The sequence below is a fragment of the Clarias gariepinus genome, chromosome 13, assembly GCF_024256425.1.
Source record: "Clarias gariepinus isolate MV-2021 ecotype Netherlands chromosome 13, CGAR_prim_01v2, whole genome shotgun sequence".
In the NCBI taxonomy this organism is placed as follows: Eukaryota; Metazoa; Chordata; class Actinopteri; order Siluriformes; family Clariidae; genus Clarias; species Clarias gariepinus.
In genome coordinates this window covers 17,685,406-17,703,319 of record NC_071112.1, presented here as the reverse complement: position 1 = coordinate 17,703,319, position 17,914 = coordinate 17,685,406, and the positions used below count along the sequence as shown (strand labels likewise).

General features: G+C 36.1%; 1 protein-coding gene across 5 annotated transcripts in view; it reads right to left on the bottom strand.

The window, feature by feature from the left end:
* Nucleotides 1-17,639, bottom strand: part of kiz (kizuna centrosomal protein) — a 30,983-nt gene extending 13,344 nt beyond the window's left edge. For 4 of the 5 annotated variants that reach the window (XM_053510598.1, XM_053510596.1, XM_053510600.1 and 1 more), the window contains exons 1-10: nt 17,486-17,639; nt 16,832-16,894; nt 14,973-15,135; nt 12,625-12,705; nt 10,058-10,577; nt 9,393-9,612; nt 6,879-6,998; nt 6,267-6,434; nt 5,637-5,787; nt 2,283-2,439 (exon numbers count right to left, since the gene is read on the bottom strand). In XM_053510598.1, the coding sequence (XP_053366573.1) occupies nt 2,283-2,439; nt 5,637-5,787; nt 6,267-6,434; nt 6,879-6,998; nt 9,393-9,612; nt 10,058-10,577; nt 12,625-12,705; nt 14,973-15,135; nt 16,832-16,894; nt 17,486-17,550 (1,708 nt within the window). In that variant the 5' untranslated portion in view covers nt 17,551-17,639. The remainder of the gene's footprint in view (nt 1-2,282; nt 2,440-5,636; nt 5,788-6,266; nt 6,435-6,878; nt 6,999-9,392; nt 9,613-10,057; nt 10,578-12,624; nt 12,706-14,972; nt 15,136-16,831; nt 16,895-17,485) is intronic. The other variant, XM_053510597.1, reaches the window with a different exon arrangement.
* Between the last annotated feature and the right edge of the window lie 275 nt (nt 17,640-17,914).

Genomic DNA, 17,914 nt, shown 5'->3' with positions numbered 1-17,914 from the left:
ATAAAATAAATAAAAAAATAACACAAAAACACACATGCATGTTTTACATCTGCCAAATATATACAGTGAAACCTTGGATTACGAGCATAATTCTATCAAGAAGCAGGCTCGTATTCCAAAACACTTGTAAACCAAATTTTCCCATAAGAAATAATAGAAACTAAAATTATTCATTCCACAGACCAAAAAAATAAATCCATAAAAATAAATTCTTTTGTGCGCGCAGCCGCTGTGTGTGTGTGTGTGTGTGTGTGTGTGTGTGTGTGTGTGTGAGTGAGTGAATCGTCTTACACAATAACCCTTCCTCCACTCTTTTCACACAGATGCGCGCACGCACATAACGAAAACATTGTTTTATCGAAAAAAATTAAAAAGGGATCTCTCTAATGACACTCGATTGAGCCACACACTGGGAAAATCACTGCCATAAAGTAAAAAAAATTATAAAATTTAACCTGCACTTTACCTTTGAAAAGAATCGCAACAGAGCAGTGTTTCTGTGTGGAACACAGAGAAAGAGTGTGTGTGTTTGTGTGTGTGTGTGTGTGTGTGTGTGTGTCTGTGAAGGTGAAAGTAGGAGGGGACTGTGCGCACACACACACACACAGCAGGCAAAAAGCAGTCTAAGCCTTGAGCAGAGAGAGAAAAATGGATTTTTAACGTCTCTAATGAGACTTGCTTTTGCTTTACACGCACGCTGTACACACACGCATACAGATACAAAATAAAATGTGTTTTACGTGTACAAACGTGGTCACATTGTTATAGTAAACACACTAAGAACCAGCAGGGGAGACGGTTACCCGATTACAAATTTCTCTGCCTCAATAGGCCATATATACCTCTACCTCCGCTGTTTTTTTTTTTGCTCCGCCCTGTCTATGAGGCCGAGTGTGTTCACCCTGATCAACGCTTAACTAAAGTTTTTTTTTAAATAATGAAATGTCTCTGCGTCACCCAAGACAACAAATCGATTATGAAATTTGTTGCCGACTCTTAGTAATCGATTTTTATCGATTTAATCGATTTGTTGTTGCAGCCCTAATCTACAGTATTATATATTTAAATATACAAGCCATTGTCCATGAAAATACATTCATTTGTTATAAATGAACTGTAGAATATAGCAATCATACCTTACACTGCTCTTTACTGAGGGTTATAAGTTTAGTGAAAAATCAAATCAGAGCATCATCATAGCAAAACTTCCCCTGTACACACATTTAGCTGTAGTTTTACCCAGGTGAAAAGGAAGTGTAACCTTGTGGCATTATTTGGTATTAATTGTTCAAATAGTTTTCATTTATGCAGAAGGAAATAGAATTTATTAGTGCACATCTATGCTTCATAATAAAGGTTCTGTGTAGGCAAATTCCCATAAAAGCTTTAAGAGGAGTTGCAGATCGAGTAAAAGTGTGACCCAGACGGATAGTGATCCCTACTGTGTGGCCTATCCTTTTCAGGCAGGTGACAAAAATAATAGTTACAAAATTCTAATTGTGGGAAGGAAGAATGAGTTGGAAGAAAGCCCATAGTGTACTAGTTAGATGATGATGTATGAACAGGAGAGATTTTTAAAAAACAATTTAAAATTTAGGGTTTTTTTTGATAGACTAGCCAGTTATTAAAGAAACTGACTGACAAATGACAACAAACTTGTCCTCCAGACATCCTTCTATTTAAGAAAACAAACAAGAGTCTGAAAGCCCTGAATGAATCGCGATTGTATGGCAATTCACTAATCGCTCCAAAATCGATTTTTAAAAACACTTTTACATTTATAATAGAAAAGAACCAGTCGATTGGCCAATGACCAGAATTGGTTGGTTTCCAGTTTATTTGGACATGATTGGCCGATCAGCCTCAGATATAAGTGATTGTGGGTCTACATCCCTAAATGCAGTTAGATTTTGCTCTCCATTTGCATCACTGAACCCTGGGCACCTTATAACCCGGTCACTGGTAGGTAAAAGTGCCAGTGCAACCAGCTACACACAAAACCCATAAGATCTGTTATTTTGGAGATGCTCTGACCCAATTTTCTGCACATCATTTTTTTTATGATTTTTTAAATTTGTATTAACTCTAACATTTAGACTTTTAACATAAACGTTTAATTCAGATGAATTTGCAACAGACTGTTTTAGTTAGAAGTCAGTATTCAGTATTTCACAGCGTTAGAAGTGTAACTACATTTTCTATATAACCTTTTGGAAGAGAAAATGGCAGTGAATGGCTAGCAAAAGTGTGAGTAGCTGTGGGCGTGCACTGCCCGCACGTACTAGTGGAGACGATGGATTTCTTGGAGGGTCTGGCCAGTTTGATCTCCGCGCTGTCATTTAAAAGCGAGGGTAAGCTGCAGGATGAGGAGTCCTCACTCTCTGCTGAGTGATGAGTCTCAGCCGCATGGGTCAAAAGCCTCTTCAGCAGCACTTCGGCCTGTATCCCAACCACACACACACACACACACACACACACACACACACACACACATAAACACACACACACACCACTAAATATACTCCTCTACTCATTTCAGCATTCCTTACAGATAGAGATCACCCAGAGGGACATAAATGAAAGTAAATTAACTATTGTCTCCAATCGTGTAACTGATAACACATTCAAATAATTGGAATGTTATCAGCTGATGATATCATGCCTTCATCACCCTACGACATCTCTTCACAGAAAAAATTAAGCAGAGAAGTTACAAAAAAAACAGTAGAATGACATGATGGTGACTTTGAATACATCTACAAATGAATCTTATCATCTTATCTTATCTAAAAAAGAAGTCTCTCTTCAAATCCCATTCTCTTAAATCAAGTGTGCCTTTTGTAAAGTTTAAAAAGCATTAAGCAAAAATTTCTTTAAAACAAAGATAAATAAATAAAAACTCGGACACATGCATCTGGGTTTATTTTATAGCTCTGAAGCTTTATCAACATAAAGCTATATATTATTTTATTGCAGCAGGCCAATAAAGATTTCAGGCAATTGGCGCACTTTAAATTTAGTCATGTAACCTGACATGCATGCAAAACATTTTCTGTTCTCTGAGAGCAAATAAGGCAGAAAGAAGGAAAAGCACTTATCTCCACGCTACTCTTGGCCATGAGGATGGGAGAGCTGTTGGATCACACTCTTGAGAGCTCTAGTCTTTCTCTTTCTTGTGTTGGCACATTCCCTTCACGTTTACAAAAGCTAGTACAATAATAATTCCCCTTAACATTCTACTATAAAAATATGATCATAAACAATTCATACATATGTAAAAATGAGAAGGTTGGAAATATTCTTAGATAAATGGACATGATTCATTTTTACTAGAATTATGGAGCCAATATGGCAAAATCAATACAAATTTTCCACATAATATTTTATGTGTGGCCTAGACTTGTGTGATGTGGATAATATCTGTGCAGTCAGGAACTAATAAGTGCTTAATAACTTTATCAATCATATTAATTAACACAAAACATTCCCCATTAAAGAATGAGAATACAAGTCCTTCTCAAAAAATTAGCATATTGTGATAAAGTTCATTATTTTCTGTAATGTACTGATAAACATTAGACTTTCATATATTTTAGATTCATTACACACAACTGAAGTAGTTCAAGCCTTTTATTGTTTTAATATTGATGATTTTGGCATACAGCTCATGAAAATCCAAAATTCCTATCTAAAAAAATTAGCAAATCATGAAAAGGTTCTCTAAACAAGCTATTAATCTAATCGTCTGAATCAATTAATTAACTCTAAACACCTGCAAAAGATTCCTAAAGCTTTTAAAAACTCCCAGCCTGGTTCATTACTCAAAACCGCAATCATGGGTAAGACTGCCGACCTGACTTTCAGACCTTGGAGGACCTGCGGAAGCAGTGGACTGAGTCTGGAGTAGAAACATCCAGAGCCACCGTGTACAGGCGTGTGCAGGAAATGGGCTACAGGTGCCGCATTCCCCAGGTCAAGCCACTTTTGAACCAGAAACAGCGGCAGAAGCGCCTGACCTGGGCTACAGAGAAGCAGTACTGGACTGTTGCTCAGTGGTCTAAAGTACTTTTTTCGGATAAAAGCAAATTTTTTATGTCATTCGGAAATCAAGGTGCCAGAGTCTGGAGGAAGACTGGGGAAAGGGAAATGCCAAAATGCCTGAAGTCCAGTGTCAAGTACCCACAGTCAGTGATGGTCTGGGGTGCCATGTCAGCTGCTGGTGTTGGTCCACTGTGTTTTATCAAGGGCAGGGTCACTGCAGCTAGCTATCAGAAGATTCTGGAGCACTTCATGCTTCCATCTGCTGAAAAGCTTTATGGAGATGAAGATTTCATTTTTCAGCACGACCTGGCACCTGCTCACAGTGCCAAAACCACTGGTAAATGGTTTACTGACCATGGTATTACTGTGCTCAATTGGCCTGCCAACTCTCCTGACCTGAACCCCATAGAGAATCTGTGGGATATTGTGAAGAGAAAGTTGAGAGACGCAAGACCCAACACTCTGGGTGAGCTTAAGGCCGCTATTGAAGCATCCTGAGCCTCCATAACACCTCAGCAGTGCCACAGGCTGATTGCCTCCATGCCACGCCGAATTGAAGCAGTCATTTCTGCAAAAGGATTCCCGACCAAGTATTGAGTGCATAACTGAACATAATTACTTGAAGGTTGACTTTTTTTGTATTAAAAACAGTTTTCTTTTATTGGTCAGATGAAATATGCTAATTCTTTGAGATAGGAATTTTGGGTTTTTATGAGCTGTATGCCAAAATCATCAATAGTAAAACAATAAAAGGCTTGAACTACTACAGTTGTGTGTAATGAATCTAAAATATACGAAAGTCTAATGTTTATCAATACATTACAGAAAATAATGAACCCTATCACAATATGCTAATTTTTTGAGAAGGACCTGTATATAAGAAATGATACCTTGTCTCAGGATCGCCACATCAGATCATTCGATCAGCAAAATTTTTACCTGGGTTTTACCTTTGATGCCCTTTTTGCTACAAACCCACCGACTTTATTGAATGTTTTATATGGCTTAAGGACCTGGCCCTTGGGCCCAAAAACCCAGCAACCACCTAGGCCATCACTGCCACTATTATTGCCTATATTATGATTAATATTAGTAGTGGGAGTAGTAGTATTTACTAGCAAAAGATTGCAATTTTTTATGGGTAAAATACATATAGTCTGGAATTTAGGTAGAATTTGTCAATAATGTAACGTTTTGCTTTTTTTGTTTGTTTTTTTAATGTGTATATATTAATGAACTCCATTATACTATTATTTGGTGTAAGCCTAAATAAATGTGTCTAAATACAAAATGGTACATTTAACAATTAAATATCGCAATATGTGTAAAAATAATCTGAATGTGATTTTTTTTCTCTCAAATCATGTAGCCATAATAATAAAAATAGTAATAAAAAACTAATAATTAATAACAATAATAATAATAGTAAAATCACTCAGCCTTAGAGGTGCCAGGCAAATCTCTAGCTGCACTAAAAACTGGTATTTTAGTGCAACACTGGTATTGCGCTTTATTGTGAATAACAAAAGACACAACACCATTCAAAAAGAACGTGAGTCTACACCTATTTAAGGTTGAGTGGATAGAAGCGCTACCTGTTCTGCGTAGGAGGCACTGTAGTGCACTAGGAGCGGAGTGAAGAGCTGCACGATGCTGTTGAGGGAAAGAACCTCCTGCTGCAGCAGCTGAAGGGCGTGTGTGAACCAGCGCTCCCACAGAACAACACTATCGCCAGACAGACACGACCTGAACGCACACGTACGCACAAACACACACCCCACATCATTATCACATGCATAACCGACCACCATTTGACATCAAGCCGTTGTGATAAAATTACAGATAATTTCAAGGTGATACTTTATCACATAAAAGATATAACATACGTAAACATTCATCATTGGTTTCACAAAGGAAAGCAGAAGGAACAATAAAAAAAGGGATGCTATTACTCATTACATGTATAACTACTCATATTTTCATGTGAATATTTAGTGGGCCAAGAAAAATGAATGTTTATTCCATGAATTAATATGCGGATCGTAAATTATTTTCTACATTTATATGTTCACTATGACTCAATCTTTCTGATTAAAAAAGAAAACATACATAACATACATAACATAACATAACATACATAACATACATAACATACATAACATAACATAACATAACATAACATAACATACATTACATATTCATTTATGCTGCAGGGTGTAAACTACCTGATGTGTGCTGGATCTTCTGCAGTGGACCAGTGTGTGTTGACCAGGTCACCGTGTAGCAGGCAGCCATGTGGGGAGTTCCATAATAACCAAGGCAGCTGCCGCAGTACCACAGCTCCACACATATTTAGCTCCTCTCCGTTCAACTCTCCACGCTGACTACACAGGCTGCAGAACACACATGGTTATAACGTGCCTACATACACAGAGTTGAAACACACAGACACACCTGTATATGTGATGTGTGTGTTACTAATGAAACTGCAAGCAATTTATAATTATTTATTACTCATAACATTACAAATCTAAGAAATCTGCAAGCAAAGCAAAACAAAAAATGATTTTATGATGCCATGCATGCCGTTTGCTGACGCATATCCTAATTATCAATCCCTAACGCAACAGCATGAATGGAGTTACTATGACAATTCTCGGAGATCTGAAACCCTTTAGAAGCCAGGATTTATTGATAGAATGTTGCTGGTTCCAAGTAATGGCACTTAATTTAAAGTGAGTGCTCTTAAAGACAGGATAATGCAATTTCAACTTGAGGAATAACACTACACAGCAAATGACAAAAAAAAAAGACTCGAGCAAAGTAGCAAATCGTACCTAATAATCTCCCTGAGCTTCTGTTCGCTGACTGCAGAGCTGCTGTACACCTCGGTGTCTCTCGCAGGGAGTCGCTCCTCAATGCTGTCCAGTAGATAAAAAAAATCCTCTATCGAAAGCCTAAAAGTAAAAACAAAATGTCAATGATTAACAAACCACACACTTTATGCGCATGTGCTCATTTCACTTTACCAAAAAAAAAAAACCTTTTTTAAAAAATAATTACATTTTACAAGAATTGACAACAAATCTTTAAATCCTGAGCACTTTCCAGATAAAATGCTCAAAAAGAATTTATGACAGTCTATAAGTGGTTTAGAGGTCAGAAGCCACCAAAGAAATCTACTGCCTCTTTTTTACAATTGTTTCTATATAACATTCATAGTAAGCCAGCTAGGTGTATAATATCCAAGTTACTATATAGAGCAGAAGCCATCTGGCCAAGCCCACTTCAGAGAGGGATGCTGTAGCATGCGAGGAGAATCTGTTTTTACACACTATTTCCTTCGGTGATGGACAGGGCATTCATGTTTCTGTGTTTTATCTGCCGGAACAATTCAGATGTGACCTTTCCTTACAAAATTTCTGTGAAGATTTGATTACGTACCAGCTTAGCCTTGCAGTTGGCTTTTGTGCACCATGCTGCAGTTCATATTTATTTCAAACAAATTTCTTAATCTGTCATAAAGATAATTTTTTTAATCTTATATTTACTAGATTAGTGGATGCATTTGCATTACCTCTTCAATTAACTTACAAAGAAAGAACTAGCAAAACAAAAAGAGAACATGCAGACTGCTGTAAAGGCCAGGATATGCTCAGATTCACACATATGGCTTGCATTCATGACACTAGTAAAAGAAAATAAGTAGAGGAAAAAAACACTCATCTCATGACAAGGCCATGTATTTATACTTGCACATTAGTTACTTTAGCAAAAAATAAAGCTGTCGCTTGATTAGAACTGATTTATTACAAGGTGTAATAAAGTGCATGCAAAGAAAACAAGATGAAAATTTGAAAAAAAAAAAAATCATGTGCAAATTGTAGCAGTTAGAACTAGGTGTAAGAACCTAGTTCCTAGTTTACAAGTCATTAGTGAAAAAACTATATACAAAATTATCCAATATGATGGTGCCTTTTATGATAACTCTTCCATAAAAAAAATCTGCATATTCTGAATATGAACATTAGGTTTACATTTTCAATAATCGAAAAAACACATGAATGTAGCAAAATTACATTTGGCCAAACAATCGCTGTCATGGTTCTGGGTGGTGTGTCTGAAGCATAGGGCTTTTTCCATACTGCTGTTAGCTATTTGGGCTGTCAGAGTCACACAGTTCTCTGCAGCACCAGATTTGTTTTCAATCCTACATTTTCCACTACCAAATATAACTTTCCAATAGAAACAGTGATTTCTTTAGCCTGGACTGAATCAGCAAGGAAATGCTATGATACGAGGTGCTGTAGCATTCCACCCTTACTACAACATTTTTAACTGCAGAAAATCAGAAAAAATAGTTAATTCAATATAAATACACTAAGCAAGAAGCTAAGTAGATTTACTGTACCTGCTTTAATTGTTATTATGATTAAGCACACCAACTCTAAACTTTCCTCCATTCATGTTGCAATTACAGCAGCATTACAGTTTTACAGTTATTTTTATTTCTGTTAGTCACCTGCATTATACTTCATCAACTATGCCAGGCAACAGTTCAGATAAAACAAAATTTTATTAATCAATCATTACATTTTCTGTGAAAATTCCCCTAACAATAAAAGCTGCCCATGCCCATAATGAGCATAAAGCAGCTCAGCAAGTAATATACTTTTTTTTTTTTTTTTTTTAAGTATCAACCTGGAATCAAATATACTACCAAGCAATTCTCTGCACTCACGCTATTTAAACTGGTGGACATCATCTCATGGGCTCTCTTCCTAAAGTGCTGCCCACACTCCCATACCTCTGAACACTCAGAGAGTGTCAAGAAATTGTCGACTCTACTGGAGCAACTCTTCCGAGCAGAAAATTGGGCCGTTATAGCATTATCAGGGATTAGGGCAATAATGTTGGATTCGGGGTCTAAGCCTTCCCTACATGATGTCCTGAAGCTGCCACTGAGTCGCAATAAGTGAAGCCCTATGAAGCATGACCTGAGTTCATCAAATTCCCACAGACAGACATACAGAGGAGTGTACACAAACCTGAATTCACGCTTATAAAGACTTAAAACTAAAACAGGAAAAGGTACTGGCAATTGTTGTGCTTTGCCTAGTGCTTTAAAAAAAAACTCTACTGTAGACTCCTCGGTCACTGATAATAAACACGCTAGCCCCAAACTCTGCTGCACCGGACGCTCCTACTGCATAAAAATATATAATTTAAGGCTCTGAAATGTTTCCCATAAGCTATTATTTGGAAAAAGATTAGAACAAAAGGATACTGCATAGGATATCTGTCATACAAACTTACAAAAGGCTGTACAGCATTTTCTGAGAAAGTACTACCTATGTTCTGGCTTTGGGAAAAGAAGTTCTCCAGTCACTATTCCAATTTTGGACTTTTCTCTCTCATGACTGGGTGTGCCACTCTTCATAGTGTTATGCCGCCCATGGAAGCCATCATTATGTGAAACGAACCCATCTCTGCTGGAGTTTAGTAAAATTTGTGAAAGTTCAGGACTGTCTTCTGCACTACCAGTACTGAAGCTTCTGCTTTTATTCTGATCTGAAAACACACAAACATAACGAACATTTAAACATTAAACAACGAACTAGAAATCACACAACTGGTAAAAACAGTTGGATAACCTCACAAAAAATTGTCACCTCTAGTTACTATCTACTGTCTGAATGTACCTCATCTTACAAAACATACAAATCATGGAAAACAAATGAAAAAAAAAAAAAGAATGTAAAATTTTTTTTTTACTTAAGGCAAATAACTGTTTGAACTGAATAATGATCGAATTACTGTATACGTAAACTAGAAGGCATATATTCTAATTTGGGTCCCATAAACCTTATAAACATTTCTACAAGTGTGTGAAGTACATAATTGGTCTAAACCTAAGTTTACTCTGTTTGGGACTTAATGGTTTGCAATAACAATGGAACCTTGACCTTCTAAACACATTAAACCAGGAAAGCATGAAGAAGCAAAAATGTCTAACCTGCAATGGGTGTGTGATGATGTTGTGCAGACTCAGGTTCTGCCTGCTCTCTAGAGATCCTGCTTGTTGGATAAGTGGTGTCTGGGGAAGTACTTTGGATAGAATGGTGCTGTATTGACATACTGCTCGCCGGCCTGCTCACAATTCTGTGATGAGAGCACACTCCAGATGCCTTAAAGGTCACGTGAGAAGAAGCCAGCTGTTCTGACCCACACAGCTCTACTTCTTTCTCAAATGAGTTACAATCAAACACTGGCTTCCTTTCAGGGACATCACTGGAGTTTAGAATGTCATCAGATAAAGATTTGGTGCCTCTGGCTTTTGAAACTGGCGCGGTCATCAAAGGGCTGTTATGTAGCAAGGAAAACGCAGGGTGATTAGGTTTTGAATCGATCAGAGAATGTGCGCTCATACTGCCATCCTCCAACAAAGTGTCTTTGAGGGGTTGCCAACCTATTAAGGAGATAGCAGGTTGAGACGACGTTTGTCCATCACTGACAGGAAAAGACCTGCTTTGTTCCTGTTAATTAATTGGAGAAAGAAAAAAAAAATAATATATATATATATATATATATATATATATATATATATATGCTTAAATGCTTAAACCTCATTCATAATCCCAGAAAGAAATTCTCTCAAAAATGTTTAGGACAAATTACTTACATGCCTAATTAATATTTACATTACTTGCAGAGACAAGTGTGATCAATTTTCAAAGCAGTCATTTGCATTAAAAAAAAAATACAAAATCATTTATTAATGAAACAGCAGTATGTTAACAGCAATCTATACTTTATATCCATATTCTTAAGATATCACTTATTGCACGGGGTATTCATCAATTTCAAAGGATCTTGAAATTATTCTGGCATTGTCTGAAGGTCTGGAAGAAATAAACATGTATAAACACTACCTACTATAGGATACTGCCGAATTTTATGCATGCACTGCCCACTACTAAAATTTGTTGTTAATTTTTAATGTAATGAGTGTTAATAGCCTCCTTAAAGATGACGTGATGTAGTCTAAAGAGTGTGGTTTCCGACATCACGACTTAATTTCTTTTCTAAAATTTACTAACCCAAGCCAAATAGCTTTGCTTCCCCAACATTCATTAAAATTATTGCAGGTTATTTTGGCTCCTTTCCCAACAAACTCAAAACCAAGGGGGTTTCACTCATTTCAAAAGTCATCTTTAAGACATTCAATTTGGGTAAAGGTTAGATTTATTCTCCAATCATTCTTTCAGCTGAGTGTAGTGGGATCTCTGTCTTAACTTTTAATCTTTGGAAATGTTTTACTCCCACGCTCTGATTTATGACTGCAATGGTACTATGGCACTATGGAGAAAAATCAGCCACACAAAATAACAAAAACACGTGGGCTTCTGTGTCTTTTCTGATAAGGGTCTTAAATACCAAACAGTTAGCTGCTTAATAACATCCACTGTAAACCGCAAGGCCTGCCTGGCAGATCCAGTGGTATAAAACAGGGAGAGTGAGAGAGAAAGGAAAAGTTAATTTCTTGGCTGAGTGATTTCATCGCTAGCTGCAGGGCAAAGTAGAAAGTGTTTTGCTAAAGTAGCAATTGATTCTTCTATCAATCTGTGGCACGCGCCTGCTCTTCCAAGGAAAGTATTAAATATGAAAATCATATCCCGTTATCATGGCTTCCCAGCTTTCAGGCTGGTAAGCTCCCCTAATGAATACTGCTGCCTCGGGGACATGCGCGCAGCCAGCAGTGGCGTCTATGCATAATGGAGTGATTCCTCCCATCTCTGCTCATTGTAATATTGCCAGGCTCGTGGGGGGAGGGAGGACACACAGTCACAAGTGACTGCTTGAGACAACATGCTCCAAGTCATTATGAGCCGTCTTCCACATTTCATCTGAAAGCGCTCAAATCGCTTGAAGTGATGGAAAGAAGCAGCCGCAGGATTCAACTACATTTACAGCCCAAGCAGAGCATGCTGGATTAGACACCTGTGCTACCACTGATATGGTGACAAAACCGTAGAGTCTACATAACAGCGATTCTGTTTTTTCAGGACTACAGACTGAAGCGTGCTTTAATTGGTCGTAATCACAGATGGCTAATATAACTGTTTACTGCTAAGCAATAAGCAGCAAAATACTGAGGTTAAAAAAAGGCAGCAGCAGCCAGTCAATGCTCTTAGCATAAAAGGTAGTCAGTACTTTATTCAAGAGCTCCATAAAAATGTGTGACATTTCAGTTTAAAACCTGCAATACTGCTTTATAAAATAAAAAGAATCATTTCAGCTCAAAGAACCTCACAGTAATTATCTCAAGCACTTTTCAAATACCTTTTGGTCGTAAATTAATTGGAGCCTTTGAACACCAATATGCTGCACAAAATGTAAAAATAAAAGTGGCTACTGAAGAAGAACTGCAGAGTAATGGATATACTAGCTCTTATTATTTTCTCTCACGCTTTCTTTTCTTTTAGCTAAAAAATGAAATGGTGATATCTCTCATCAAATAAAAAGATAGCTTTGTAAACTTCCAAAAACTTGAAATGCCAAATAATGGTTTAAAGCTCTTACCGTTTTTGCTTCAAGTCTTCTTCCACATTCCAACGTCTTCCCTGCCTTCAGAAGTCTTGCAGTATGATTATTATATTCCTGCTGTATAAAATTTCATCTATTTAGAAATTAACCAAGATGTTTTAACTCATCCAAATCAGTAATAATATTAATAATTAAAAATAATAATAATACTTAATTTGATGCATGTTTTAACACCGTGATTTTTATCAATGCACTAGCAACCTTTAACACGAAGACCTACAGTACACAGATCTATTAGAACTCATGTACATTATTGATAAGCATAACTTAACTATAGTGGAGCACTTCAACACATACTTAAAACCTTACAGCATAAACATAAAAAAAGGGGGAGAAAAACAGAGAATTGGGTTTATCTCTGAAAGTGTAGTCATTTGGTGTGAATATTCCCCTCTGAGTGCCCTTAACATTGCCTGCCAGGGCTCTTCATCAATCCCGTAGTTAGTCAGAATGACTGTCTTAATCCAAATTTCAATTAAAAAGCCTAATGGCAGTAGTGAGGACACTGGGATTACCTCCAGCCTGCCACTTCATTTGCCTAAGACAATAGTAGCTCCACAAAAGGAAAGTGAGTACAATTCACAAAATTTTTGCAATAACTTCGTAAATAATTAGTCTCACAAATAAATAACAGCATATAGCAGCACTACAGACATACGAATGTGAAAGTGGGTGAATAAAACAGAGACAGAGGAAGACAGGACAGCAATAGTGCTATACAACATACAATCACTCTATTCATTTCAATTTAACAAATAGTCAAAGCTGTGTTTAACCAGGTGTGTGTAGCTACAGGATTTGTGCATTTAACTATCATATCACTAACGTTAAACAACCTTTTTGATATCCAATGTTCTCTTGAATAAAAAATCCACAAATATAATCTAGACACATTAAAAACAAGGACTGTAATTTTTTTAGAGAAAGGGATTTCCAGAGGTACTTTAGCATCGAAATAGTGGCCAATTAATTTGGGGTGGTGTAATTAAACAAATTGGCAAATTTGCTATTAAGCTGTTCAGTTTTAAGTGATAATCGTCCACAGTTATTGTTTTCTTTTTCTCATTTTCCTTTATGCGATAAATGGTGGTTTTGGAGTGTTTATCATTCTTAAAATGTACAGAGTTTATGAATTAGGCAAATGCAACTGAGAATCAGACTGTAATACTGGATTATAGGCATCATTCATTGATGCTGAGAAATATTATTGCTCATGTTGCAAAAACTGTTTGCATGTAGAGTTGTTACATAGTGTGATCAGTAGAGATGGAGGAAATATCAATTTAGTTACATAGTTTGATTCCTTTGTGTGGCGATTCATGTAACTGAATTTTTTTTTTCTTTTTTAGTTTCTATACTGTATATTTAAATTTGAGGCAAAAGTTGCTGTTTCTCCCTACAGTCTAAACTATTCACACAGCACATGCTCTTGTGTGCTAGAAGCAAATTATTATTATTGCCAAGTTTGTTTAAATTTTTTTTTAATATTTGTAAAAAAAATCATATTGAATCGAGAAATCTATAAAATCGAGATAATTACAAAATTTAATACAAATAAAATTGGAACATAGGTATTGTGATAATTGTATCAGGTGGCCACTGGGAACACCCATTTCTAATGATCAGACAATGTGAATTTTTCACTTGATCCACCTCTTTTTTTATTCTATTTTTCTAATCCTACAAACAAATTAACAAACAAACAAATAAATAAATCCTTAATTGTTTTTTAGATGCCAATTAAGACTGCAATATTACTATATTAAGAAAACTTTCCATGAACATTTCAAAACCACAACACTGATATTAAAAATGCGGTATTTAACATCACATCAAGATTAACAAGATCTATGGCTACACAACTTTTAATTAATTGCAATTTAAACTGTGATATTTTACTATTAAATATATCATTTTGTATTCAAACCTATTTATCCAGGCTAACACAAAATAATGGCATAAATGGTCTCATTAAGAGGATGTTTGCCAATATTTATTCATCAACTCAAAAGTCTTTAAAAAACAAACAAAAGCTTAAAATTGTTGACCCTACATTAATACTGTAATATATATGAATTACCTGTAATAAATTGCAGCTTTTTTAAATTAAATAATTGCACAGGTATATATTTTGATCTCGGAGGTGGGCGGGTGTCCATCTGAAAATCCTTGGGTCACATAATGACCCTTCAGTTTGCAGGTAGATTCTTATCTTAATTAAATGAGAAATTCCAAACGCACAACAATAAATACAATAGAGACAAACCAGCTCTTTTATGCCAATTCATAATCAGCATACTGCAGAATAGTTGTCAAAAAAATACCTTCAAGTGGTGCAGTACAGTGTAGTCTACAGATAATTCCTTTGCTTTTAATACCAGGCTCTCAGCCGTTCTTAGAAGCTCAAGGTTACGAGTCTTTGCTTGCTGCTCTCTCTTACACAGCTCCTTATGATAGTGCCGTATCTTAGTGCATTTCAGCCTGGCCCTGTGGAGAAAAAAAAAAGATTCTAACCATCTTTAACAGGGGTGACAATAATTCTAAAGCTGATTTATTTAAGAAGTTGGTTTGCATAGGTCATTACCTTGTATCAGTTAGATAGTATGTATGTGAGATTTTTATATATTAAAGATGTACACACAGTATATACAAAAGTTTGGACGCAAGTTCTTAAGCTTGGATTTATTTTCTACATTCTAGAACAATATTGATTTTTTTTTTCCAAACTATGAACTATACATATTCAGTAAAAAAGTACCAACAAATTGCAACATTTGCAAAACCCATCAAATACTATGAAGAAACTGGCTCTTACGAAGACCAAGGGTTAGCAAGACAAAAACTTACCTTGGCTGCAGAGGAGAAGTTTATTTAGTTACTTAGAGTCACCAGCCTCAAAAATCACCAATTAACAGCACTTTAGATTAAAGTCGTTATGAAGGTTTTATAGAGCATACATAGCAGACATCAACTGTTCAAATAAGATTATTGCACATTTTGGATGCCTTCAGCATTGATATATAATGTAAAAAGAAATTTAAATCAGGAAAGACCATGCAAAATGTTTGTCCAAACATCTGATATAAAAGCCAAACAAAAAAATTGCATACTCTCTTCTGACGATCACAGAATAACAACAAAGATGGGGCGACTACTGACATCTTTGAAGGAAACAGAAAACTACACATTGCTTCCATAATTCAATTTGAGGTTTAAAAATGAACATAGATAGATCATCATAATAATATGATAATTGATAACTGTTGAAGTGGGTATAAATATTTTGGTTGACTCTCTATATACAGTATATTATATATACACATAAACAGCTTCTGTTAAACAGCACAATAGTGATATTGAACTAAAACACTCAAGTTAACTAACGACTAACTACAAATTACTGCTAATGGCTTTGGACATTTAAATGCTACTTAATGTAAAAAAATGCTTTTTGCTTTAAAAAGGGAGGGGGGGGGTCAAAAAGAAAGAATTATGGAAAAACTTGTATTTTGATCACGAAGGCTGATTCACTAACCTCTTGTATCAATCCCAAACACTATTACTAAAATGTTTGTTTGCTTCCATGAATTTAGTGGAGACACACAAAAACAAACAGGTCTTCAGCACTTGTGTTAAGGGCCATCGTATTATACATATGTAAGAAGAGGCTAGTTATCTACTTGTCCTAAAACTAAAGTTTTTCTGTGAAGTCCAATTCATACAACTCAACATACAGGTCATTAACAATATGAGAAACATCGGATTTAAGCGTCTATGAAACTCTTCACCACAGTAAGAAAAAAAAAATCATGTGTTACCAGATAGTGATGTTGAAGCATTCATTTATTGGGGAATTTAGCTCTCTTCACAATGTTTTAAATAAACTAAACTATTTTTGTTGTAGAACAAACAGGAGTGTGTAAAAAGGGGTCACAAATATGTTCATTCCACTATTTCTCATGTTTGTGAGAACTTTCCCATGGGGAAAAAAAAAATACACTCATATGCCTATACCTAAATTTAACCTTATCCACGGGAACAAAATGAAAACATTTAAATGGTAGTGTATTTACTTATTTATTCATGCGTTTGTTTTACATAAAATCTTCATGATTTTTAATTAAAAAAAAGTCAATAAAGTGTCAAAAAAAACCTCTCTACTGTGTAAAACAAAGACACTTACAGTCTTTCTTCCGATCTTGAGTAGGTGAACAACGCTTCCTCCAACTCATGCCTTCTTTTTTCCCTAAAGTGTAAAAAAAAATTATTTAATTACGTTAAAACTTTAATAGCCGTTTTTCTGTCGTGTCTGTTGATATTCAGATGTCTGGAGCTGAAAGCAGTAAGTCTGTAAGCTGCAGCAAAGCTGTCACAGATTGCCATACAGAGACTATAAACAAACATCCCCGTCTTTTAATACGCGGTCTATAACGTTTAAACCACAGCGTTTAAACGACTACATGTCGTTTCTACCTTCTCGTTTACAGGTCTGCCTGATCAAGTCGGCAAACTCCACGTCAAACTTGAACTGCAGCTGTAAATTCTCTAGGATGCTAGTGAGCTAGCAGCCTAGCAAAGACACTTTCCCAGACTAACGTTAGCTCGCTAATAGCGCGGATGCTCAATGCTAAGCAACGGCAGTAAATCGTTTATCAAGGCAATGTGATGAAATAGCTGTGTGTGTGTCTGTGTGTTTTTAAATGTTAGTTAGCAGGAGCCAGCTAGTTTCATTCAATAAGCCCAAGATACCGGGGTATCATACACGCACCTCTAAAACAGGTCTCGGCACTTCTTAAACAACTTTTAGTCAGATAAAATAATGTATGAACCTTCTTACCTTTCGTGTATACTCTTCTGAATAGAACCAACAGTCTCGAAGTATTCAGAAGTGCAAAAAGCCATTACAGCTTAGCCGAAACCTTCGTAAGAGAACTAGCACGTTAGTGTTAGCTATGTCCCAAACCACCGCTAAACAGTGGATCACAGCTTGTGTTAGCAGCGGTTGCCATGCGTATTATCAGTCACGTGTGTCTCTCTCTCTCTCACACACACACACACACACACGTTCTGTCCCATGGAATGTCAATGCCATTGGATACGAGGGTTTACGGTAACAACCAGCCGCTTCAACAAAATATATTTTTCCTAAAAATTGCCAAATTAGTTATATAAACTAGTTACATAGTACTGCAATTAGTACTAATTTAGCTTTTTAATTACCCTCCAAAAATTATTCATTTTTTACTGTCAAAGTATATTTGAATAT